The sequence below is a fragment of the Ranitomeya variabilis genome, chromosome 5 (genome assembly GCF_051348905.1).
Source record: "Ranitomeya variabilis isolate aRanVar5 chromosome 5, aRanVar5.hap1, whole genome shotgun sequence".
NCBI lineage: Eukaryota > Metazoa > Chordata > Amphibia > Anura > Dendrobatidae > Ranitomeya > Ranitomeya variabilis.
In genome coordinates, this window is record NC_135236.1 from 332,943,686 (window position 1) to 332,963,018 (window position 19,333).

At 43.3% G+C, this 19,333-nt stretch overlaps 1 protein-coding gene across 1 annotated transcript in view; it reads right to left on the reverse strand.

The window, feature by feature from the left end:
* The window catches only part of DNAJC2 (DnaJ heat shock protein family (Hsp40) member C2), a 126,213-nt gene that overhangs the window by 51,415 nt on the left and 55,465 nt on the right, over window positions 1-19,333 (reverse strand). Inside the window, exons 8-9 of the mRNA XM_077264724.1 lie at window positions 8,260-8,351; window positions 7,330-7,451 (exon numbers count right to left, since the gene is read on the reverse strand). Of these exons, the coding sequence (XP_077120839.1) occupies window positions 7,330-7,451; window positions 8,260-8,351 (214 nt within the window). The remainder of the gene's footprint in view (window positions 1-7,329; window positions 7,452-8,259; window positions 8,352-19,333) is intronic.

Sequence of the window (19,333 nt, forward strand, 5' to 3'; positions counted from 1 at the left end):
TCTGCAAACGCAACATGGCATCCCATCTTAATTCCAGTCAATTTTGCATTGAAAAGTAAAATAGCGCTCCTTCCCTTCCGAGCTCTTCTATGCGCCCAAACAGTGGTTTACCCCCACATATGGGGTATCGTCGTACTCAGGACAAATTGCACAACAACTTTTGTGGTCTAATTTCTTCTCTTACCCTTGGGGAAATAAAAACATAGGGGCGAAAAGATCATTTTTGTGAAAAAATATGATTTTTTATTTTTACGGCTCTGCATTATAAACTTCTGTGAAGCACTTGTTGGGTCAAAGTGCTCACCACACATCTAGATAAGTTCCTTAGGGGGTCTACTTTCCAAAATGGTGTCACTTGTGGGGGGTTTCAATGTTTAGGCACATCAGGGGCTCTCCAAATGCAACTTGGCGTCCCATCTCAATTCCAGTCAATTTTGCATTGAAAAGTCAAATGGCGCTCCTTTCTTTCCGAGCTCTGCCATGCGCCCAAACAGTGGATTACCCCCACATATGGGGTATCAGCGTACTCAGGACAAATTGTACAACAAATTGGGGGGTCTATTTTCTCCTGTTACCCTTGGTAAAATAAAACAAATTGGATCTGAAATAAATTTTGTGTGAAAAAAAGTTAAATGTTCATTTTTATTTAAACATTCCAAAAATTCCTGTGAAACACCTGAAGGGTTAATAAACTTCTTGAAATTGGTTTTGAGTACCTTGAGGGGTGCAGTTTTTAGAATGGTGTCACACTTGGGTATTTTCTATCATATAGACCCGTCAAAATGACTTCAAATGAGATGTGGTCCCTAAAAAAAAATGGTGTTGTAAAAATGAGAAATTGCTGGTCAACTTTTAACCCTTATAACTCCGTCACAAAAAAAAATTTTGGTTCCAAAATTGTGCTGATGTAAAGTAGACATGTGGGAAATGTTACTTATTAAGTATTTTGCATGACATATGTCTGTGATTTAAGGGCATAAAAATTAAAAGTTGGAAAATTGCGAAATTTTCAAAATTTTTGCCAAATATTCATTTTTTTCACAAATAAACTCAAGTTATATCGAAGAAATTTTACCACTATCATGAAGTACAATATGTCACGAGAAAACAATGTCAGAATCGCCAAGATCCGTTGAAGCGTTCCAGAGTTATAACCTCATAAAGGGACAGTGGTCAGAATTGTAAAAATTGGCCCGGTCATTAACGTGCAAACCACCCTCGGGGCTTAAGGGGTTAAATCAGCACCCCCTGATATATTGAAAACTGCAGTCAGGTAGTTTATTAACTCTTCAGGTGCTTTACAGGAATTAATGCAAAGTGGCATGACAAATGACAATGTGTATTTTTATCACCTAAATGTCTCTAACTTCTGAACAGATTACTACAGCCGTTAGATTCTTAGGCCACTATTTGGTCATGAATTGCCATGGCAAACATCAGGACCACACAATCATGATCTGAGGGCACCAATTTGGATAAAGAGGAAGCCCCCACACACTGTTAACCATTTATAATGATGTAGTCACTATTGACAGCAGCATCTAAGGGGTTAAACAGATATGCACGGTGCAAACACTGATCGTGGCTGATACAGCAAGTTGTCAGCTATAGTGTACAGCCGGCAGCTGCTGGATTGTCACCTGTATGGGGAGGCTATTCTCTTATATCTCAGGTCAGTTAAAAGACGTATTGGCTGTCATTAAGGGGTTGAACTGATGAAAACCCTAAAAAAAAAAAAAACAATAACAAAACAAACAAAAAAAAAACAACAAAAAATAAAAGCAAGTGATGCCTCCAGCAAATGCTTCCTGTTATGGACTTCCAATTTTTTTTTCCATTACATCTCTCAGGATAGCACCATGGAGGACGTCCCTCCTTGACCTATAGAGGGACAGGATCATAGAGAGGTTAAAAGGACCCTCCCACCTCCACCCTCTAGTGTTTTTCCTGTCCCCACATGGGCGGATGTATGAGAGGTTGCTCCTAGAGCAAAGATAGCCTGTGGATTCTCTTCCCCCTGTCAAGTGGTCCGTGGCCGACACCTCACTGGGTAGAGGTCCCTCAGCTATCAGTGCTGTACCAGATGGACTCGGAGTTTGGGGGTCTCAGCCTTCCCTTTTCCTGGTCAGACGGACCGTGGCCGACTCCTCTTTGAGAGGTTCCTTAGCCAACAGTCAGCCTGTGCAATGGGCTTAGGGGGATCGTGCGGCAGGTCCAATCCTTCCCCCTGTCAAGTAGCCCAGGGTGGAAACTCCCCGGTGGGGAGTCCCTCAGCCCCAGAGACCAGGTGAGCGGACGGTCTCCTGGGTAGAGCCGCTTCCTCCTGGTGGGGGCTCTCGGCTCGGACGCCGACTGGCAAAACACCGCTACTTCCAAAAGTCGTGTGGTGGAGAAGGCCGTTGCGCTTCCGGTGACGTCAGAGAGGGGCGCTGGCACATAGGATCGGCGTGCGTTCCACTATGGAACACGGAAGGGGGCACAGGCAGTAATGCAGCATTCCTGACGGGACGCCGCTTCCTTCCACGGTAGGCTCTCGGCGTTACCAGCTCCCCCTGTCTTCTATCAGGTATGGAGCCAGCACAGGTGAGTGCATGGCTTAATGTTGCATTGATGGCCTGGGCCTCTGGGCTGACTCTAGTCTCAGGCCTTTGTGCCAAAGCTGTACCTGGAACCCATTTGCAGCTAGGCCTTGGACCTCTAGGCTATGGTAGGGCAATATGTCCAGGCTACATCTCATGACTGGACTTCAGTTAGTTGCAGGTCTTGTCTGCATAGAGCCTTATGATTGGGCTTCAGAGTGACTTTTTGAAAGCATGCTTTCCATTTTCAGGTTCAATAAGCAAGTGTTTCACTTTTCTTTGCAACTTAACTACTCCATCCATAGGAGGACACAAGGTGTTAATTCAGCACATTGTCTCCATGAAGACTGCCCTCCAGCTGCTGCTCATTAATTAGCCCCTTCGGGTGGAGTCAGTCTGACAAATGAGATGTACTGTTCGAGATTTATCTGGAACTCTGATAGATTGCTCTTTTGCTTAAAAGTGTAAGTCATACTGCTTCTATGCATCATATTGAGTGCCTCCGTGCATAACACTGCATCATAGTGCCTCTATGCATCATATTGAGTGCCTCCATGCATAATACTGCATCATACTGCTTTATGCATCATATTGCGTGCCTCTGTGCATGATACTGCATAATAGTGCCTCTATGCATCATATTGAGTGCCTCCGTGCATAATACTGCATCATAGTGCCTCTATGCATCATATTGAGTGCCTCCGTGCTTAATACTGCATCATAGTGCCTCTATGCATCATATTGAGTGCCTCCGTGCATAATACTGCATCATACTGCTTTACGCATCATATTGCGTGCCTCTGTGCATGATACTGCATCATAGTGCCTCTATGCATCATATCGAGTGCCTCCGTGCATCGTACTGCATCATAGTGACTCTATGCATCATATTGAGTGCCTCTGTGGCATCATACTGTTTCATAGTTCCTATATGCATCATAGCGCTTCATAGTTACTTCATGTATCATATTGCATCGTATTGCTTCATGGTTCCTATATGCATCATGGTGCTTCATTGTTCCTATATGCATCATAGTGCTTCATATTGCCTTTGTGCATCATATTGCTTCATGGTTCCTTTATGCATCAGAGTGCTTCATATTGCCTTTCTGCATCTTATTGCATCATATTGCTTCATGGTTCCTATATGCATCATAGCGCTTCATAGTGACTTTGTGCATCATATTGCATCACTGTTCCTATATGCATCATAACGCTTCATAGTTACTTCGTGTATCATATTGCATCATATTGCTTCATGGTTCCTATATGCATCATAGTGCTTCATTGTTCCTATATGCATCATAGTGCTTTATATTGCCTTTGTGCATCATATTGCATCATATTGCTTCATGGTTCCTTTATGCATCAAAGTGCTTCATATTGCTTTTCTGCATCATATTGCATCATATTGCTTCATGGTTCCTATATGCATCATAGTGCTCATATTGCCTTTGTGCATCATATTGCTTCAGGGTTCCTATATGCATAATAGCGCTTCATATTGCCTTTGTGCATTATATTACAGCATATTGCTTCATAGCTCCTATATGCATCAGAGTGCTTCATTATTCCTATATGCACCATAGCGCTTCATAGTTACTTCATGCATCATATTGCATCGTATTGCTTCATAGTCTCTATATGCATCATATTGCTTCATTGTTCCTATATGCACCATAGCGCTTCATAGTTACTTCATGCATCATATTGCATCATACTGCTTCATTATTCCTATGTGCATCATATTGCATCGTATTGAATCAGATTACTTAATAGTGCCTTTTGGACATCATATTGCATTATATTGCTTCATAGTTCCTATATGCATCATACTGCATCATAGGGTTTCGGTGCCCTTTGCCTCAGGGGGTATCATTAGTGTGTCGGGCTTGGTGCCTTTTTCGCCTCTGGCGGTGAGCCACTGGGTCAGACCTTCTGTCTGGTGCCTTGTTGTGTGGCCGCACATAGTATCATCGGCCTACCACTTCACATTTTTGTCTTGGGCCTCAACTCTGGATATGGAGTCCTTGTGTCTTTGGACCCAGATCCAGCTTCTGTTACTTCATTCTTTACAACAGGGCTTAGTCAAGCAAACAGATATGCTTGAATTGGTTTAGTAAAATCTGCATTTCTTCTGTTTGGAACAGATCTCTCAGGTAGGTTCTACCTTGAGTGCTAAAGGCAAGTCTATTACATAATTAGCTTTAAAAGATGACATACGCCATTTTGGTACATCCTATAAATGGTACATCCTATAAAAGGACATACTACTGTCCTGGGAGCGGAAAATCCCACGAGTTGAAAGGAAGGATTCCTTCCCCCTTGGAATGCTTTGCCCTAAGATATTAGGACCATCTACAATTTGCATAGTTTTAGGCGCTCCCTCAAAACACATTTGTTCAGAGTGGCCTATCACATTCCCTTATCAGTCATTTTATGTTTGTGTGTGTGTGTGTGTGTGTAGCCCATTCACTATCTCCATCTATCCCCCACCCCCTGAAGATGGTTGTGCCATCATTGTAAATAAAACATTGTTGATACACACCTGTACTTTGTATCTTCCCTGCCTCATTGTAGAGTGTAATCTCTCACGAGTAGGGTGGTTTTATTTTGCTTTATTATATGGTTGTTACTTATGACTGTTGTGTTTGAAACTGTCAAACTGTAAAGCGCTGCGGAATATGTTGACGCTATACAAATAAAGTTTATTATTGTTGTTGTTGTTATTATTAATCCATCCCAAACTCTACATTCGGCAATCAGACAGTTTCTTGTCCCATAAGTCTGTTGCGGTTTGTTTCCTAGGGGCATCAGCACTGCCTTTTGTACCTTGTGGTGAAGTAGCAGCACTGTGTCGTGTGGCAGAGGATCCCATTCTCGCGGCTCTTACAGCAGTCACAGCTCCTAAGATAAATGAAACTGTATCCAGGGCTCTTACTGTTAAGACCCCATAGTCTCACTGCTTCACGGTAGATAATCTCCCGTGTGATGTGGAAGAAACCTACTTTTTCTCTAGCCATGGAATATGGTTACTCCCACAATGGCAGTCTGAGTGTATAAAGATCCCTGAGAAGATTGCCTCTTGGGATATGTATGTGCGTATATGCATATATGGACAAATAAGTTGACATACTTATAATGTCTGGACTAATGACTCGTATAAATGCAGTTTCGAATAATTTCAAGTGTCGAAAGATTTTTACTAGCACCACCACCTTCATCGATTCAGAGTCCAGACTCCCTGTGTCTAACATCAGTAAAACAGGAGTGATGACCCACGTTTCTCTTTCAGTGCTTCTAATGAGAAGCCCGACGTTGGTAATGGCAGGAGATATTACTTGCCGGATGGTGTATTCCTTAGTTTCAATAATATCCAACCCTTACTTGGGGTTAGACATCTAAGGATTTGGAATAAACGTGATCTCCTGAATGAGTAATGTGCGTACATCCCAATGCTCTGCCATTATCCATGTACTGTTATTGGTTTGATCTTCCCGCAGTCCAGGGCCTCTGTCCTGCAGGTCTCCTTGTAGTACGGTAAGCTGGTCTGTAACCAGGGCTTAACCTGAGCCCAGAAGGTCCAATGAAGGAACAGTCCTGGGTTATAAGCACATGCAGCTTATTATTGGTCGGTACAGTCCTCATTGTGTGGTGCCTGTGGCTTTCACCATATTTTGCTGGGCAATAAGGTTCTCTAACCCTATTCTGGGGCTGCGATGTCTGTAAGTATCTATCACAATAAATAACTTGCTGTGATTCATTATTGGTATTGGAGTACAATGGGTGTATCTCACTCTCTGCTCCTGATGCTTATTTCATTTACCACATTCATACTGAAATTGGCCATTATAGATGTATATCAGACACTCACTACGGTGATTTTCTTTGCGGATCTCTTTAGATATCTATGGTTTTTCTGATCTTTCAGATCCTTTATATATCTAGTCTGGTTTTTGCCTGGGACTTTGATTCCTGGGCTTCTGTACCCACCCTGGGAGAGTTGCTTTGGTATTCTCCATGGTGCTGTCCTGAGGGACGTAATGGAAAAAGGGAATTAGACCTACCGGTAATTCGGTTTCCAGGTAGTCCCTCAGGACAGCACCCTTAGTTCCCTCCCTTATGTTTCTGTTTTTAGGATTGCTCGGGATTAATCTACCGTCAGATCGTTCGTCCTTTGGGTCACCATGGCTCGAAATTAAGATGAAGCCGTTAAATGGTTATTACAGACATGTTTGTAAGGGCACGTTTAGACTATTTATTTCTATCCTTCTGTGGTACTTTGAAAAAACACTGGAGGGTGGAGGTGGGAGGGTCCTATTAACCTCTCTATGATCCTGTCCCGCTATAGGTCAAGGAAGGATGTCCTCCATGGTGCTGTCCTGAGGGACTATCTGGAAACCGAATTACCGGTAGGTCTAATTCCCTTTTTTCACCAGAAAAATCCACTGTGTGACATGATAAAATGGATGGATCATACAATAAAAAGATAAAGAAACAAGAGTGCAAAAAAAAAAAAGTCGCCCTGTCAGGAAGTGGTTAAAATTGACCATTATGGATTGAAACATCGGGGGAGCAGAATTTATTGCTGTGAGTGATTTGAAAGAGACAGTTTCAGAAGATCACATAGCATAATTACTAGAACACCAAGCCTGACTTCAAAAACACTTCCACACCCAACTGGAGAATTGTGGTGACTAGGACAGAGTGTATATGGTTAGTTGCTGACTTTTCACTTTATAGCACATACCTTTTCTTTTTCTTCCTGTTCTTTTCTCCTTGCATCTGCCTTGGCTTTCTTTTCTGCTTCTTTTCTAGCTTTTTCTTCCTCTTTGAACTTCTTAATTCTGGGGTCACTGCTATATGCGTTATCTAGAAACAAGAAAGAAGAGAACCTTTTAAAATTGAAACAAAATTAGTACTAAACATTAAGACAGTTTTACTATATAACTAAATTAAAGGGATTCTATAAATAAAGGGGTATTCCAATTTCCAAGATCCTCCCAATACGTAGTAGTTGTAATAATAGTATTAGCAAATACCTCCAATTAGCTCAGAAGAACTATACTACATTTCTAATTGGAGGACTTTGCTAATATTATTTCTACACCTACTACATATTGGGATAGGATTTTGAAGATGGGAATACTCATTTACGTTAAAAAGGGCAGTCTCATGAGAGACTACTTTGGAATACCCAAAGGATATGCCAAAAATATCTTAACAGGAGCGGGTCCCAGAGGTTGTCCCCACATCTAGGAGTAGGATGGGCATTCCCAGATCCCATTTTCTGGCTAGTGTCTGACCAGCAGTGGGTGGAGAGGAGGCATATGAGGCACAGGCGTCCTCTATTCATTGTTATAGAAATTCAGTAAACAGCCAAGGATTTCCTGGAAAGGTCCGGAACAGCACCTAAAAAAATCAAAGTGGACTTGGAATTTTAGAACAGTTTCAACTAGAGATTGTGGGTTCTAAACATTTGGGTCTACACTGATCCAGCAATTTATGGTATTTCTCAGGGATCAGAACTTAAATCAGTTTATTAAATGCTCTATACCCCTTTACCCCCCATTTATAACTATGGCGAGATAACTGCATACAAATTTATAAAGCCATTATAAAATAAGCACTACTTCCCCCTAGTGCTGCCTGTTCATATAAAAAATAAAATGATACATACCGACTAATGTTCTAATCCTATTCATTTCTTCTTTTTTCCTTTGCGCTCGGGCAGCTCTATTCTGTTTTTCAATCCACCTTCTTTCATCACGACTGACAATACGTAAAAGTAACAAGAAAATTCAATGACGTTCTGTATTTTTGCATCTTATAGGATGTAAGACTATCAAAATTATTAGTAATGTAACATTAGTTAGCTATTGCAAACTAATTTAAAACAGACTTTAAAGAGGTTGTTCCTAATCAAAGGAAACTGCAGCTGGTTCACTTGCTCAAACCACCAGTGAGGAGCTGTGATTATCACAGTTACAGTTAAGTCCTTATATATTTGGACAGAGACAACATTTTTCTAATTTTGGTTATAGACATTACCACAATGAATTTTAAACAAAACAATTCAGATGCAGTTGAAGTTCAGACTTTCAGCTTTCAATTGAAGGTATCCACATTAAAATTGGATGAAGGGTTTACGAGTTTCAGCTCCTTAACATGTGCCACCCTGTTTTTGCTGCACGTCCAAACTCTTGCCACCTCCTGTCGCCTCCAACTCAAAAATATTGCCAGAATCCGTCCCTTCCTCAGCCCTCAATCTACTAAATCTCTTGTGCATGCCCTCATCATCTCCCGCCTCGACTACTGCAACTCCCTCCTCTGCGGCCTCCCTGCTAACGCTCTTGCACCACTACAGTCTGTCCTGAACTCTGCTGCTTGCCTAATCCACCTCTCTCCTCGCTATTCCCCTGCTTCTCCTCTCTGCAAATCCCTCCACTGGCTCCCAATTCCCCAATGAATCCAGTTCAAACTACTAACACCTATCTACAAAGCCATCCACAACCAGTCCCCTCCCTATATCTCTGAACTAATCTCCCAATATCTTCCCTCACGCAATCTTCGATCCTCCCAAGACCTCCTACTCTCCACCACACTTATTCGCTCCTCACACAACCGCCTCCAAGATTTCTTCCGAATATCCCCCATCCTCTGGAATTCCATGCCTCAATACGGTCCGATTATCCACCACCCTCGGATCCTTCAGATGGAACCTGAAAACCCATCTCTTCAGGAAAGCTTACAGCCTACAATAACCATTCTGCTGCCTCACCACCACCAGAGCTGCTGCCCCCCCAACCTTCTGTCTCTCCCCATTATCCCTTAAAATTTAAGTCCGCAATGACAGGGAACTCTCCCCTCTGTACCAGTCTGTCATTGTAAATTCGTTTACTGTAAACGATATCTATAACTCTGTATGTAACCCCTTTCTCATATACAGCACCATGGAACTAATGGTGCTATATAAATAAATAATAATAAGATGCTCCATAGCATAATATGCCCCATATGCTGCTTCATAAAGGTTGATGGACCCATAAGATGCTCCATAGCATAATATGCCCCATATGCTGCTCCATAAAGGTTGATGGCCCCATAAGATGCTCCATAGCATAATATGCCCCATATGCTGCTCCATAAAGGTTGATGTGCCCCATAAGATGCTCCATAGCATAATATGCCCCATATGCTGCTGCTGCGATTATGAAAATAAAAATAAAAAAAATGACATACTCACCTCTCATCGCTGGGCGCCGTGTGCCGGTGTCCTGAGCAGGCGGGCACACTGGCGCATTATGGGGACCAGGTGCTGGAGTCGCCGCTGGCTCAGGCCCCCGACACTTGCGATATTCACCTGTCCCCGTTCCACCACCACGCGCCGCTGTGTCTTCCGGCTCTCTGCAGTGACTATTCAGGCAGAGGGCGCGCACTAACCACATCATCGCACCTTCTGACCTGAACGTCACAGCCAGAGGACCCGGAAGACAGAGTCCGGCAGTGAAATGGGGACAGGTGAATATTGCATGGCTCACCCTCCCCCGTCATACTCACCCTCCTGGAGCGGTCCCGGCTTCTCCGATGGTCTCCGACGTGCGCCAGCAGCTTGTTCCTGTGTTCAGCGGTCACATGGTACCGCTCATTAAAGTAATGAATATGCATTACATGCCTATGGGAGTGGAGGCGCGTCCATATTCATTACTTTAATTAGCAGTACCACGTGACAGCTGAACACAGGAAGAGCTGCAGGCGCCAGAGACCATCTGAGAAGCAGGGACGTGCAGAGGATGCACCGAGGTGAGTATGATGTGACAGCCGACACTCCTGCCACTCCCTCTCCCCCGCCGACCCCCTGGGACAATGACTCGAGTATAACCTGAGAGGGGCACTTCAGCCTTAAAATATGGGCTGAAAATCTCTGCTTACACTCGAGGATATACGGTACTTGCAAAAGATTTAGGAAGATAGAGAAAAAATGCTATAAAGTAAGAATGCTTTTAAAAACAGCATTTTGTTAAGTAATAATTAAATATTATAAGTGAATGAACAAAAGAGAAAACTAAATCAAATCAATATTTGGTGTGATCACTCTTTGCCTTCAAAGCAGCATCAATTCTTCTGGGTAGACTTTCGAACAGTTTTCGAAGGAACTCAACAGAAAGGTGATCACAGACATGTATACATGCGATCCCACAAACTCCTTGATGTTGAAATCAGAATTTTTTCATTGACAAATTTCTGATTCATAAAGAACACTTCTGGCCAGACATCTCCGAACAATAGATGGGAGCAGCTGGGTCCCCCTGGTTGCTGCAAGTTCTCAGCTGATGTCACTACTATACATCTTCCAATTTCAATGGGAAAGAAGCATGATGTGTCTTTCATCTGCTGCACCAAGTTCCCTTAGGGTATGTTTCCACGTTCAGGAAATGCTGCGTGTTTGACGCTGGGTAGGGAGTTATAAGGGTTAAAAGTTGACCAGCAATTTCTCATTTTTACAACACCATTTTTTTTTTAGGGACCACATCTCATTTGAAGTCATTTTGAGGGGTCTATATGATAGAAAATAACCAAGTGTGACACAATTCTAAAAACTGCACCCCTCAAGGTGCTCAAAACCACATTCAAGAAGTTTATTAACCCTTCAGGTGCTTCACAGGAATTTTTGGAATGTTTAAATAAAAATGAACATTTAACTTTTTTTCACAAAAAATTTACTTCAGCTCCAATTTGTTTTATTTTACCAAGGGTAACAGGAGAAAATGGATCACAAAAGATGTGGTACAATTTGTCCTGAGTACGCCGATACCCCATATGTGGGGTTAAACCACTGTTTGGGCGCATGACAGAGCTCGGAAGCAAAGGAGCGCCATTTGACTTTTCAATGCAAAATTGACTGGAATTGAGATGGGATGCCATGTTGCGTTTGGAGAGCCCCTGATGTGCCTAAACATTGAAACCCCCCACAAGTGACACCATTTTGGAAAGTAGACCCCCTAAGGAACTTATCTAGAGGAGTGGTGAGCACTTTGACCCACCAAGTGCTTCACATTAGTTTATAATGCAGAACCGTAAAAATAAAAAATCATATTTTTTCACAAAAATGATCTTTTCGCCCCCAATTTTTTATTTTCCCAAGGGTAACAGAAGAAATTGGACCCCAAAAGTTGTTGTGCAATTTGTCCTGAGTACGCTGATACCCCATATGTGGGGGTAAACCACTGTTTGGGTGCATGGGAGAGCTCGGAAGGGAAGGAGTGCCATTTGACTTTTCAATGCAAAACTGACAGGAATTGAGATGGGACGCCATGTTGCGTTTGGAGAGCCACTGATGTGCCTAAACATTGAAACCCCCCACAAGTGACACCATTTTGGAAAGTAGACCCCCTAAGGAACTTATCTAGAGGTGTGGTGAGCACTTTGACCCACCAAGTGCTTCACAGAAGTTTATAATGCAGAGCCGTAAAAATAAAACAAAAATTTTTTCCCACAAAAATTATTTTTAGCCCCCAGTTTTGTATTTTTCCAAGGGTAACAGGAGAAATTGGACACTAAATATTGTTGTCCAATTTGTCCTGAGTACACTGATACCTGATATGTGGGGGGGAACCACCGTTTGAGCGCATGGCAGAGCTCGGAAGGGAAGGAGCATCATTTGGAATGCAGACTTAGATGGATTGGTCTGCAGGCGTCACATTGCGTTTGCAGAGCCCCTAATGTACCTAAACAGTAGAAACCCCCCACAAGTGACCCAATATTGGAAACTAGACCCCCCAAGGAACTTATCTAGTTGTGTTGTGAGAGCTTTGAACCCCCAAGTGTTTCACTACAGTTTATAACGCAGAGCCGTGCAAATAAAAATATTTTTTTTTCCACAAAAATTATTTTTTAACCCCCAGTTTTGTATTTTCCCAAGGGTAACAGGAGAAATTGGACCCCAAAAGTTGTTCTCCAATGTGTTCCGAGTACGCTGATACCCCATATGTTGGGGTAAACCCGTTTGGGCGCACGGGAGAGCTCGGAAGGGAAGGAGCACTGTTTTACTTTTTCAACGCAGAATTGGCTGGAATTGAGATCGGACGCCATGTCGCGTTTGGAGAGCCCCTGATGTGCCTAAACAGTGGAAACCCCCCAATTTTAACTGAAACCCTAATCCAAACACACCCCTAACCCTAATCCCAACGGTAACCCTAACCACACCTCTAACCCAGACACACCCCTAACCCTAATCCCAACCCTATTCCCCACCGTAAATGTAATCCAAACCCTAACCCTAACTTTAGCCCCAACCCTAACTGTAGCCTTAACCCTAGCCCCAACCCTAACCCTAGCCCTAGCCCTAACCCTAGCCCTAATGGGAAAATGGAAATAAATACATTTTCTTAATTTTTTAATTCTTCCCTAACTAAGCGGGTGATGAAGGGGGTTTGATTTACTTTTATAGCGGGTTTTTTAGTGGATTTTTATGATTGGCAGCCGTCACACACTGAAAAGACGCTTTTTATTGCAAAAAATATTTTTTGCGTTACCACATTTTGAGAGCTATAATTTTTCCATAGTTGAGTCCACCGAGCCATGTGAGGTCTTGTTTTTTGCGGGACGAGTTGACGTTTTTACTGGTAACATGTTCGGGCACGGAAAATTTTTTGATCGCTTTTTATTCCGATTTTTGTGAGGCAGAACGACCAAAAACCAGCTATTCATGAATTTCTTTTGGGGGAGGCGTTTATACCGTTCCGCGTTTGGTAAAATTGATAAAGCAGTTTTATTCTTCGGGTCAGTACGATTACAGCGATACCTCATTTATATCATTTTTTTATGTTTTGGCGCTTTTATACGATAAAAACTATCTTATAGAAAAAATAATTATTTTGGCATCGCTTTATTCTGAGGACTATAACTTTTTTATTTTTTCGCTAATGATGCTGTATGGCGGCTCTTTTTTTGTGGGACAAGATGACGTTTTCAGCGGTATCATGGTTATTTATATCCGTCTTTTTGATCGCGTGTTATTCCACTTTTTGTTTGGCGGTATGAGAATAAAGCGTTGTTTTTTGCCTCTTTTTTTTTACGGTGTTCACCGAAGGGGTTAACTAGTCATATAGTTTTATAGGTGGGGTCGCTACGGACGCGGCGATACTAAATATGTGTACTTTTATTGTTTGATTTTTTATATTTAGATAAAGAAATGTATTTATGGGAATAATATTTTTTTTTTCTTTATTTAGGAATTTTTTTTTAATTTTTTTTTTTTTTTACACATGTGAAAATTTTTTTTTTTACTTTTTTACTTTGTCCCAGGGGGGGACATCACAGATCGCTGATCTGACAGTTTGCACAGCACTCTGTCAGATCGGCGATCTGACTTACAGTGCTGCAGGCTTACCAGCGCCTGCTCTGAGCAGGGACTTGGTAAGCCACCTCCCTCCCTGCAGGACCCGGATGCCGCGGCCATTTTGGATCCGGGCCTGCTGCAGGGAGGAGGAGGTAAGAGACCCTCGCAGCAACGCGATCACATCACGTTGCTCCGGGGGTCTCAGGGAAGCACGCAGGGAGCCCCCTCCCTGCGCGATGCTTCCCTGTACCGCCGGCACACCGCGATCATGTTTGATCTCGGTGTGCCGGGGGTTAATGTGCCAGGGGCGGTCCGTGACCGCTCCTGGCACATAGTGTTGGATGTCAGCTGCGATAGGCAGCTGACACCCGGCCGCGATCGGCCGCGCTCCCCCCGTGAGCGCGGCCGATCGCGCTGGACGTACTATTCCGTCCTTGGGAATTAGGGCCCACCCCACATGGACGGAATAGTACGTCCAATGGCAGAAAGGGGTTAAAAGACGCATGCGGCAGACCGGCGGAAACGGACATGCGGCGCGTCTTAAGAACGCAGCATGTCCTTACAGTGCTGAAACAACACAAGTGACCTGCCAGTGACCTCAGGTGCAGATTTGGTCAGGATTTTACCTGCATAAAATCCTGACCAAATCCTGATGCAATCCTGAACGTGGACACATACCCTTAAGATACTGTCACACTCAGCAACTTTGCAACGAGAACGACAACAATCCGTGACGTTGCAGCGTCCTGGATAGCGATCTCGTTGTGTTTGACATGCAGCAGCGATCTGGATCCCGCTGTGCCATCGCTGGTCGGAGCTAGAAGTCCAGAACTTAAAGGTACCGTCACACTCAGCGTCGTTGCTTTTGATGTCAAACATGACGATACACGCCGACCTGGCGACGAAATAAAGTTCTGGACTTCTAGCTCCGACCAGCGATGGCACAGCGGGATCCAGATCGCTGCTGCGTGTCAAACACAACGAGATCGCTATCCAGGATGCTGCAACGTCACGGATTGTTGTCGTTCTCGTTGCAAAGTTGCTGAGTGTGACGGTACCTTTATTTCGTCGCCAGGTCGGCGTGTATCGTCATGTTTGACATCAAAAGCAACGACGCCAGCAATGTTTGACATGGAGCTAACAACCAGCGAGAACGAGAAGTGAGTCGCCGTTACGTCACTGGATCGCTCCTGCATCGTTCTGGAGTTGCTGTGTTTGACGTCTCTACAGCGACCTAAACAGCGACGCTGCAGCGATCTAGTTTAGGTTGGCTCGTTGTCTATATCGCCGCAGCGTCGCTGAGTGTGACGGTACCTTTAGCCTACCACTGTATCTACAATTCTCAAAATTGTCCATTTCCTTAGGAGTCTTCAAAAGAACATCAATAAAACTTAACCTTTAATCGATTCCAAAGACATACTGATGGGGCTCACAGTCTAAATACCCTATCGGGGACAGTGATGATAATGTGTGCAAACTGTAAAGCGCTGCGGAATATGTTAGCGCTATATAAAAATAAAGATTATTATTATTATTATTATTATTAAAAACTATAAAGTGCTGAACAAGTGCAAAAAAGTGCTTGTGCTAAGACCACATAGTGCAAGTAAAAACAGACCCAACATACTCGTACATACCACATGTGCCTTTCAGAGTAATATATTACAGCTATCAAGTATTGTCACGCTGACCCTCTATTTACGAGATTACGGATTATTAACAGTTCATACAGGTCTATGACCTATATGTATTGAATGCTCCCGTGTCAGGTTTATACAATGAAAAGTAGCCACAGGTATATTTATAGCTTTTTCTATAACATGCCGAGGAAGAGGATGGAAAAGACCAATCAACCTAAAAACAGAGGGCTCAGTGCAATCCAAACATACACCGAGGGCTTATACACGTTATACTATTTACTGATAGCCTGGCAGTTAGCCACCATACCCTCTATCATCATAGCAGAAGAGTAGTAGTACAATATAGCAGCAAGCTCAAAGAGTCTCTATGTCATAATATTTTGCCCAAAGATTTCACCAGAATACATATATGCCTCCCCTCAGGGACTGTCCGTACTGGCATGTTCAATAAGTGACTTAGAAAGGCATTAATAAAAAGAAACCCATTTATACTCATCCATTGGACCGAGCGTTCAAACGGTGCCTTTTCAGAGTGCCCAGGATCTCATGACCGGCCGTTTTCAATATTACCACGCCGTCTCATCCTAGCAGAAACTGATGTCTCCCGACGCGTTTCATCTTTTGAATCATCAGGGGGGTAGCGACATTCAGCATTCAGCGAGCATTGCTAAACTAATCACCTCTTTACCTGCCTTATATAGACTGAATCCATGTCTCAAAGACGCGTGGTTCCAGACGCCAGTAAAACCCTTCCGGTATACACGCATCATGTGATGTTCACACCCACGTCACTTCGGGCTATTGAGCCGCAAACAGTGAGTGTTGGAACGCTCACGTTATCACCCGTTGCTGACACGCACAGGGCAATGCGCTGGCTCAGTTGCGCAATGTCCGGTTACAGGGTCATGTGACGCCCAGTGGTACACTACACACTGCGGTAAGCGCAAAATTCGCGCTGCCACATTTTTACGCAATCAACTAGGTGGGTATTTCTCTATTAAGCACCATAGAGGCGGTCCTATTAAAAGGATCTTATGAACAGGTTTGCTTGAATCCCTAAATATTATACACCGACGAGGATCCTGGCTACTTAGAAAATTTTTAAGGTATCAACACGCATATCGCTTTTGAAATCTATGATGTCGATATATCAACGAAAATAATAAAAAAAAATAATAATAAAAATAGAAAAACAAATAGGGGGGTACATGGGACACAACGGACCAGGGAGAATAGGAAGGATAGAAAAGGGTGCACGCTACTCGCTGACCCTACTGAGCCCTACCTATCTTAGCCCTGCCTACCGCGGAGGTTGGCACCCTAGAAACCTGCGCTGTGGCGCCCCCACTCGACGGCGGCTATCCCTGTTTGTAGAATCCCTGTCAACGATCTACACTTAAAGGATGGAAGAAAAGCCGAGTTGTTCATTAAGACTCTTTGAGCTCAGTTTACAGTCGAAAAATCCACATGCATTCCCTCTGCAAGATACGTTTATCCCAGTGACCCCCTCTTTGGGATTGAGGAATCCTGTCGATCCCCATGAACTTCACTCCTCTGAGATCACCATTGTGTAGTCTATTGATGTGATTTGCTACTGGGGTGTCCCTCTTGTTGATGGTATCCCTGTGGTGATCCCCTACTCCTCTTCTTAGTTCACGGCTGGTTTTACCTACATACACACGTCATTTTATAGACCACCCCTCTGGTCTTACAGTTGATGAATTGTCGTATGGGAGGGGGCCAAAATGGCTGTGGACTACCCTGTCTTTTATAGAACGTCCCCTCTTAAAGGTTATCTGTGGTGATGCTGCAACAATATCCCCCAGATCTTTGTCCATCTGCAAAATAGGCCAATGGCGCTGTAGGATCTCTCTAAGGTCCCTCGCTCCATTATATTTAGTATATTTAGTGATGAACAAAACCACATCTCTTTCCTCCTTCTTCACAGCTGGGATAAGTAAATCTTTCCTTTCCTTTGATAAGTGTAAGCCTCCTTCAGGACGTTATCAGGGTAGCCGCGCTCGTGAAATCGAGTCCTCAGATAGTCTGCTTGTTTTTATACAGACAGTGATCTGAGCAATTTCTACAAACTCGGAGATATTGACCCTTCGGTATCCCCCTCTTGAGCGGGACTGGATGGTTTGATTCCCACCTCAAAAGGGAGTTAGACGCAGTTGGCTTTCTGTATGTACTTCCCTCACAAAAAAGTCCTTAGTAGACAGTTATGGCACTTCAAAATACTATATACTCCAAGGCGGACTTAAATCGCATTAGCGGCAAGAAGAGAACCATATGATAAAAGATAAATAAATCTTTATTAAATAGTAAAAATTAAAAACAGCAAGACCAACTGATATAATATGACAAAGTGTCCAGAGAGAGAATAACCCACCTACTATTCTATACCTATAATGGCTGCCTTAACATGCAGTGGTAATATATCTGAACATATTCCTGTGGGAAAGCCTGATGCCATGTATCACTGTATATATGGCTAGAAAACATATGGAAATACGGAGGTGGTAATGATCCTCCACACATACACTTTATCCCCGTCCATATGATAGATCACCAGCCAAAAGTATGAGGCTATAATACCCCTACTAAATAGCATAATACCTTTAAGCAGTCAATACCAACGAGATCGAGTTACGTCTGACACGCCGAGGAGCGGGGGGAGAGACAGCAATTTGGCAACGCCCATCGGACCGAACCGGGGTGATTGACAGTCGAAAACGGCGAGTTTACAAAGGTATTTTGGTAGCAAAGGTGGGGAATCAGAGGATAATAAAGACACTATTGTAAAGCACAGCTCATGCCCTATTGAACGCTATTTTTAGCTCATATTGCGGGGTGACAGGTTCCCTTTAAGCCTCCTACACAGCTGTATCAGTTTTGCTTAATGAATAATTCAAGATCCATGTTAAAATGATAATTACCACCTGTATGGTATAATTATAGTGGCATGTAAAAGTTTGGGCACCCAAGGTCAAATTTACTGTTATTGTGAACAGTTAAGCAAGTTAAAGATGAAATGATCTATAAAAGACCTAAGTTAAAGATGACTCATTTCCTTTGTATTTTAGGACAAAAAAAAATTCTATATATTTTTTACTACACACACATTGCTTATAAAAAGAAAGGAAACACTTAAACAACACAATGTAACTCCAAGTCAATCACACTTCTGTGAAATCAACCTGTCCAGTTATGAAGCAACACTGAATCAATTTCTCCAGCTGTTGTGCAAATCGAACAGACAACAGGTAGAAGTGATAGGCAATTAACAAGACAGCCCCTATAAAGGAGTGGTTGTGCAGGTGGTGACCACAGACCATTTGTATTTTCTCATCGTTTTGGCCTGTTTTGGTCACTTTTACATTTTTTCATTGCTCTCACCCCCAGAGTAGTATGCAGCAGTGTCTACAACCCACAGAAGTTGCTTCGGTAGTGCAGCTCATCTAGGATGGCACATCAATGTGAGCTGTGGCAAGAAGGGTAGCTGTGCGTGTCAGCACAGTGTCCAGAGCATAGAACAGATACCAGGAGACAGGCGGACGTGGAGGGGGTCGTAGGAGAGCAACAACCCAGCAGCAGGACCGCTACCTCCTCCTTTGTGCAAGGAAGAACATAAGAAGCAGTGTCAGAGCCCTGCAAAATGACCTCCAGCAACCCACTAACATCAGCATGTCTCCTCAAACTGTCAGAAACAGACTCTATGAGGGTGGTATGAGGGCCTGACATCCACAAGTGGGTGTTGTGCTTACATCCCA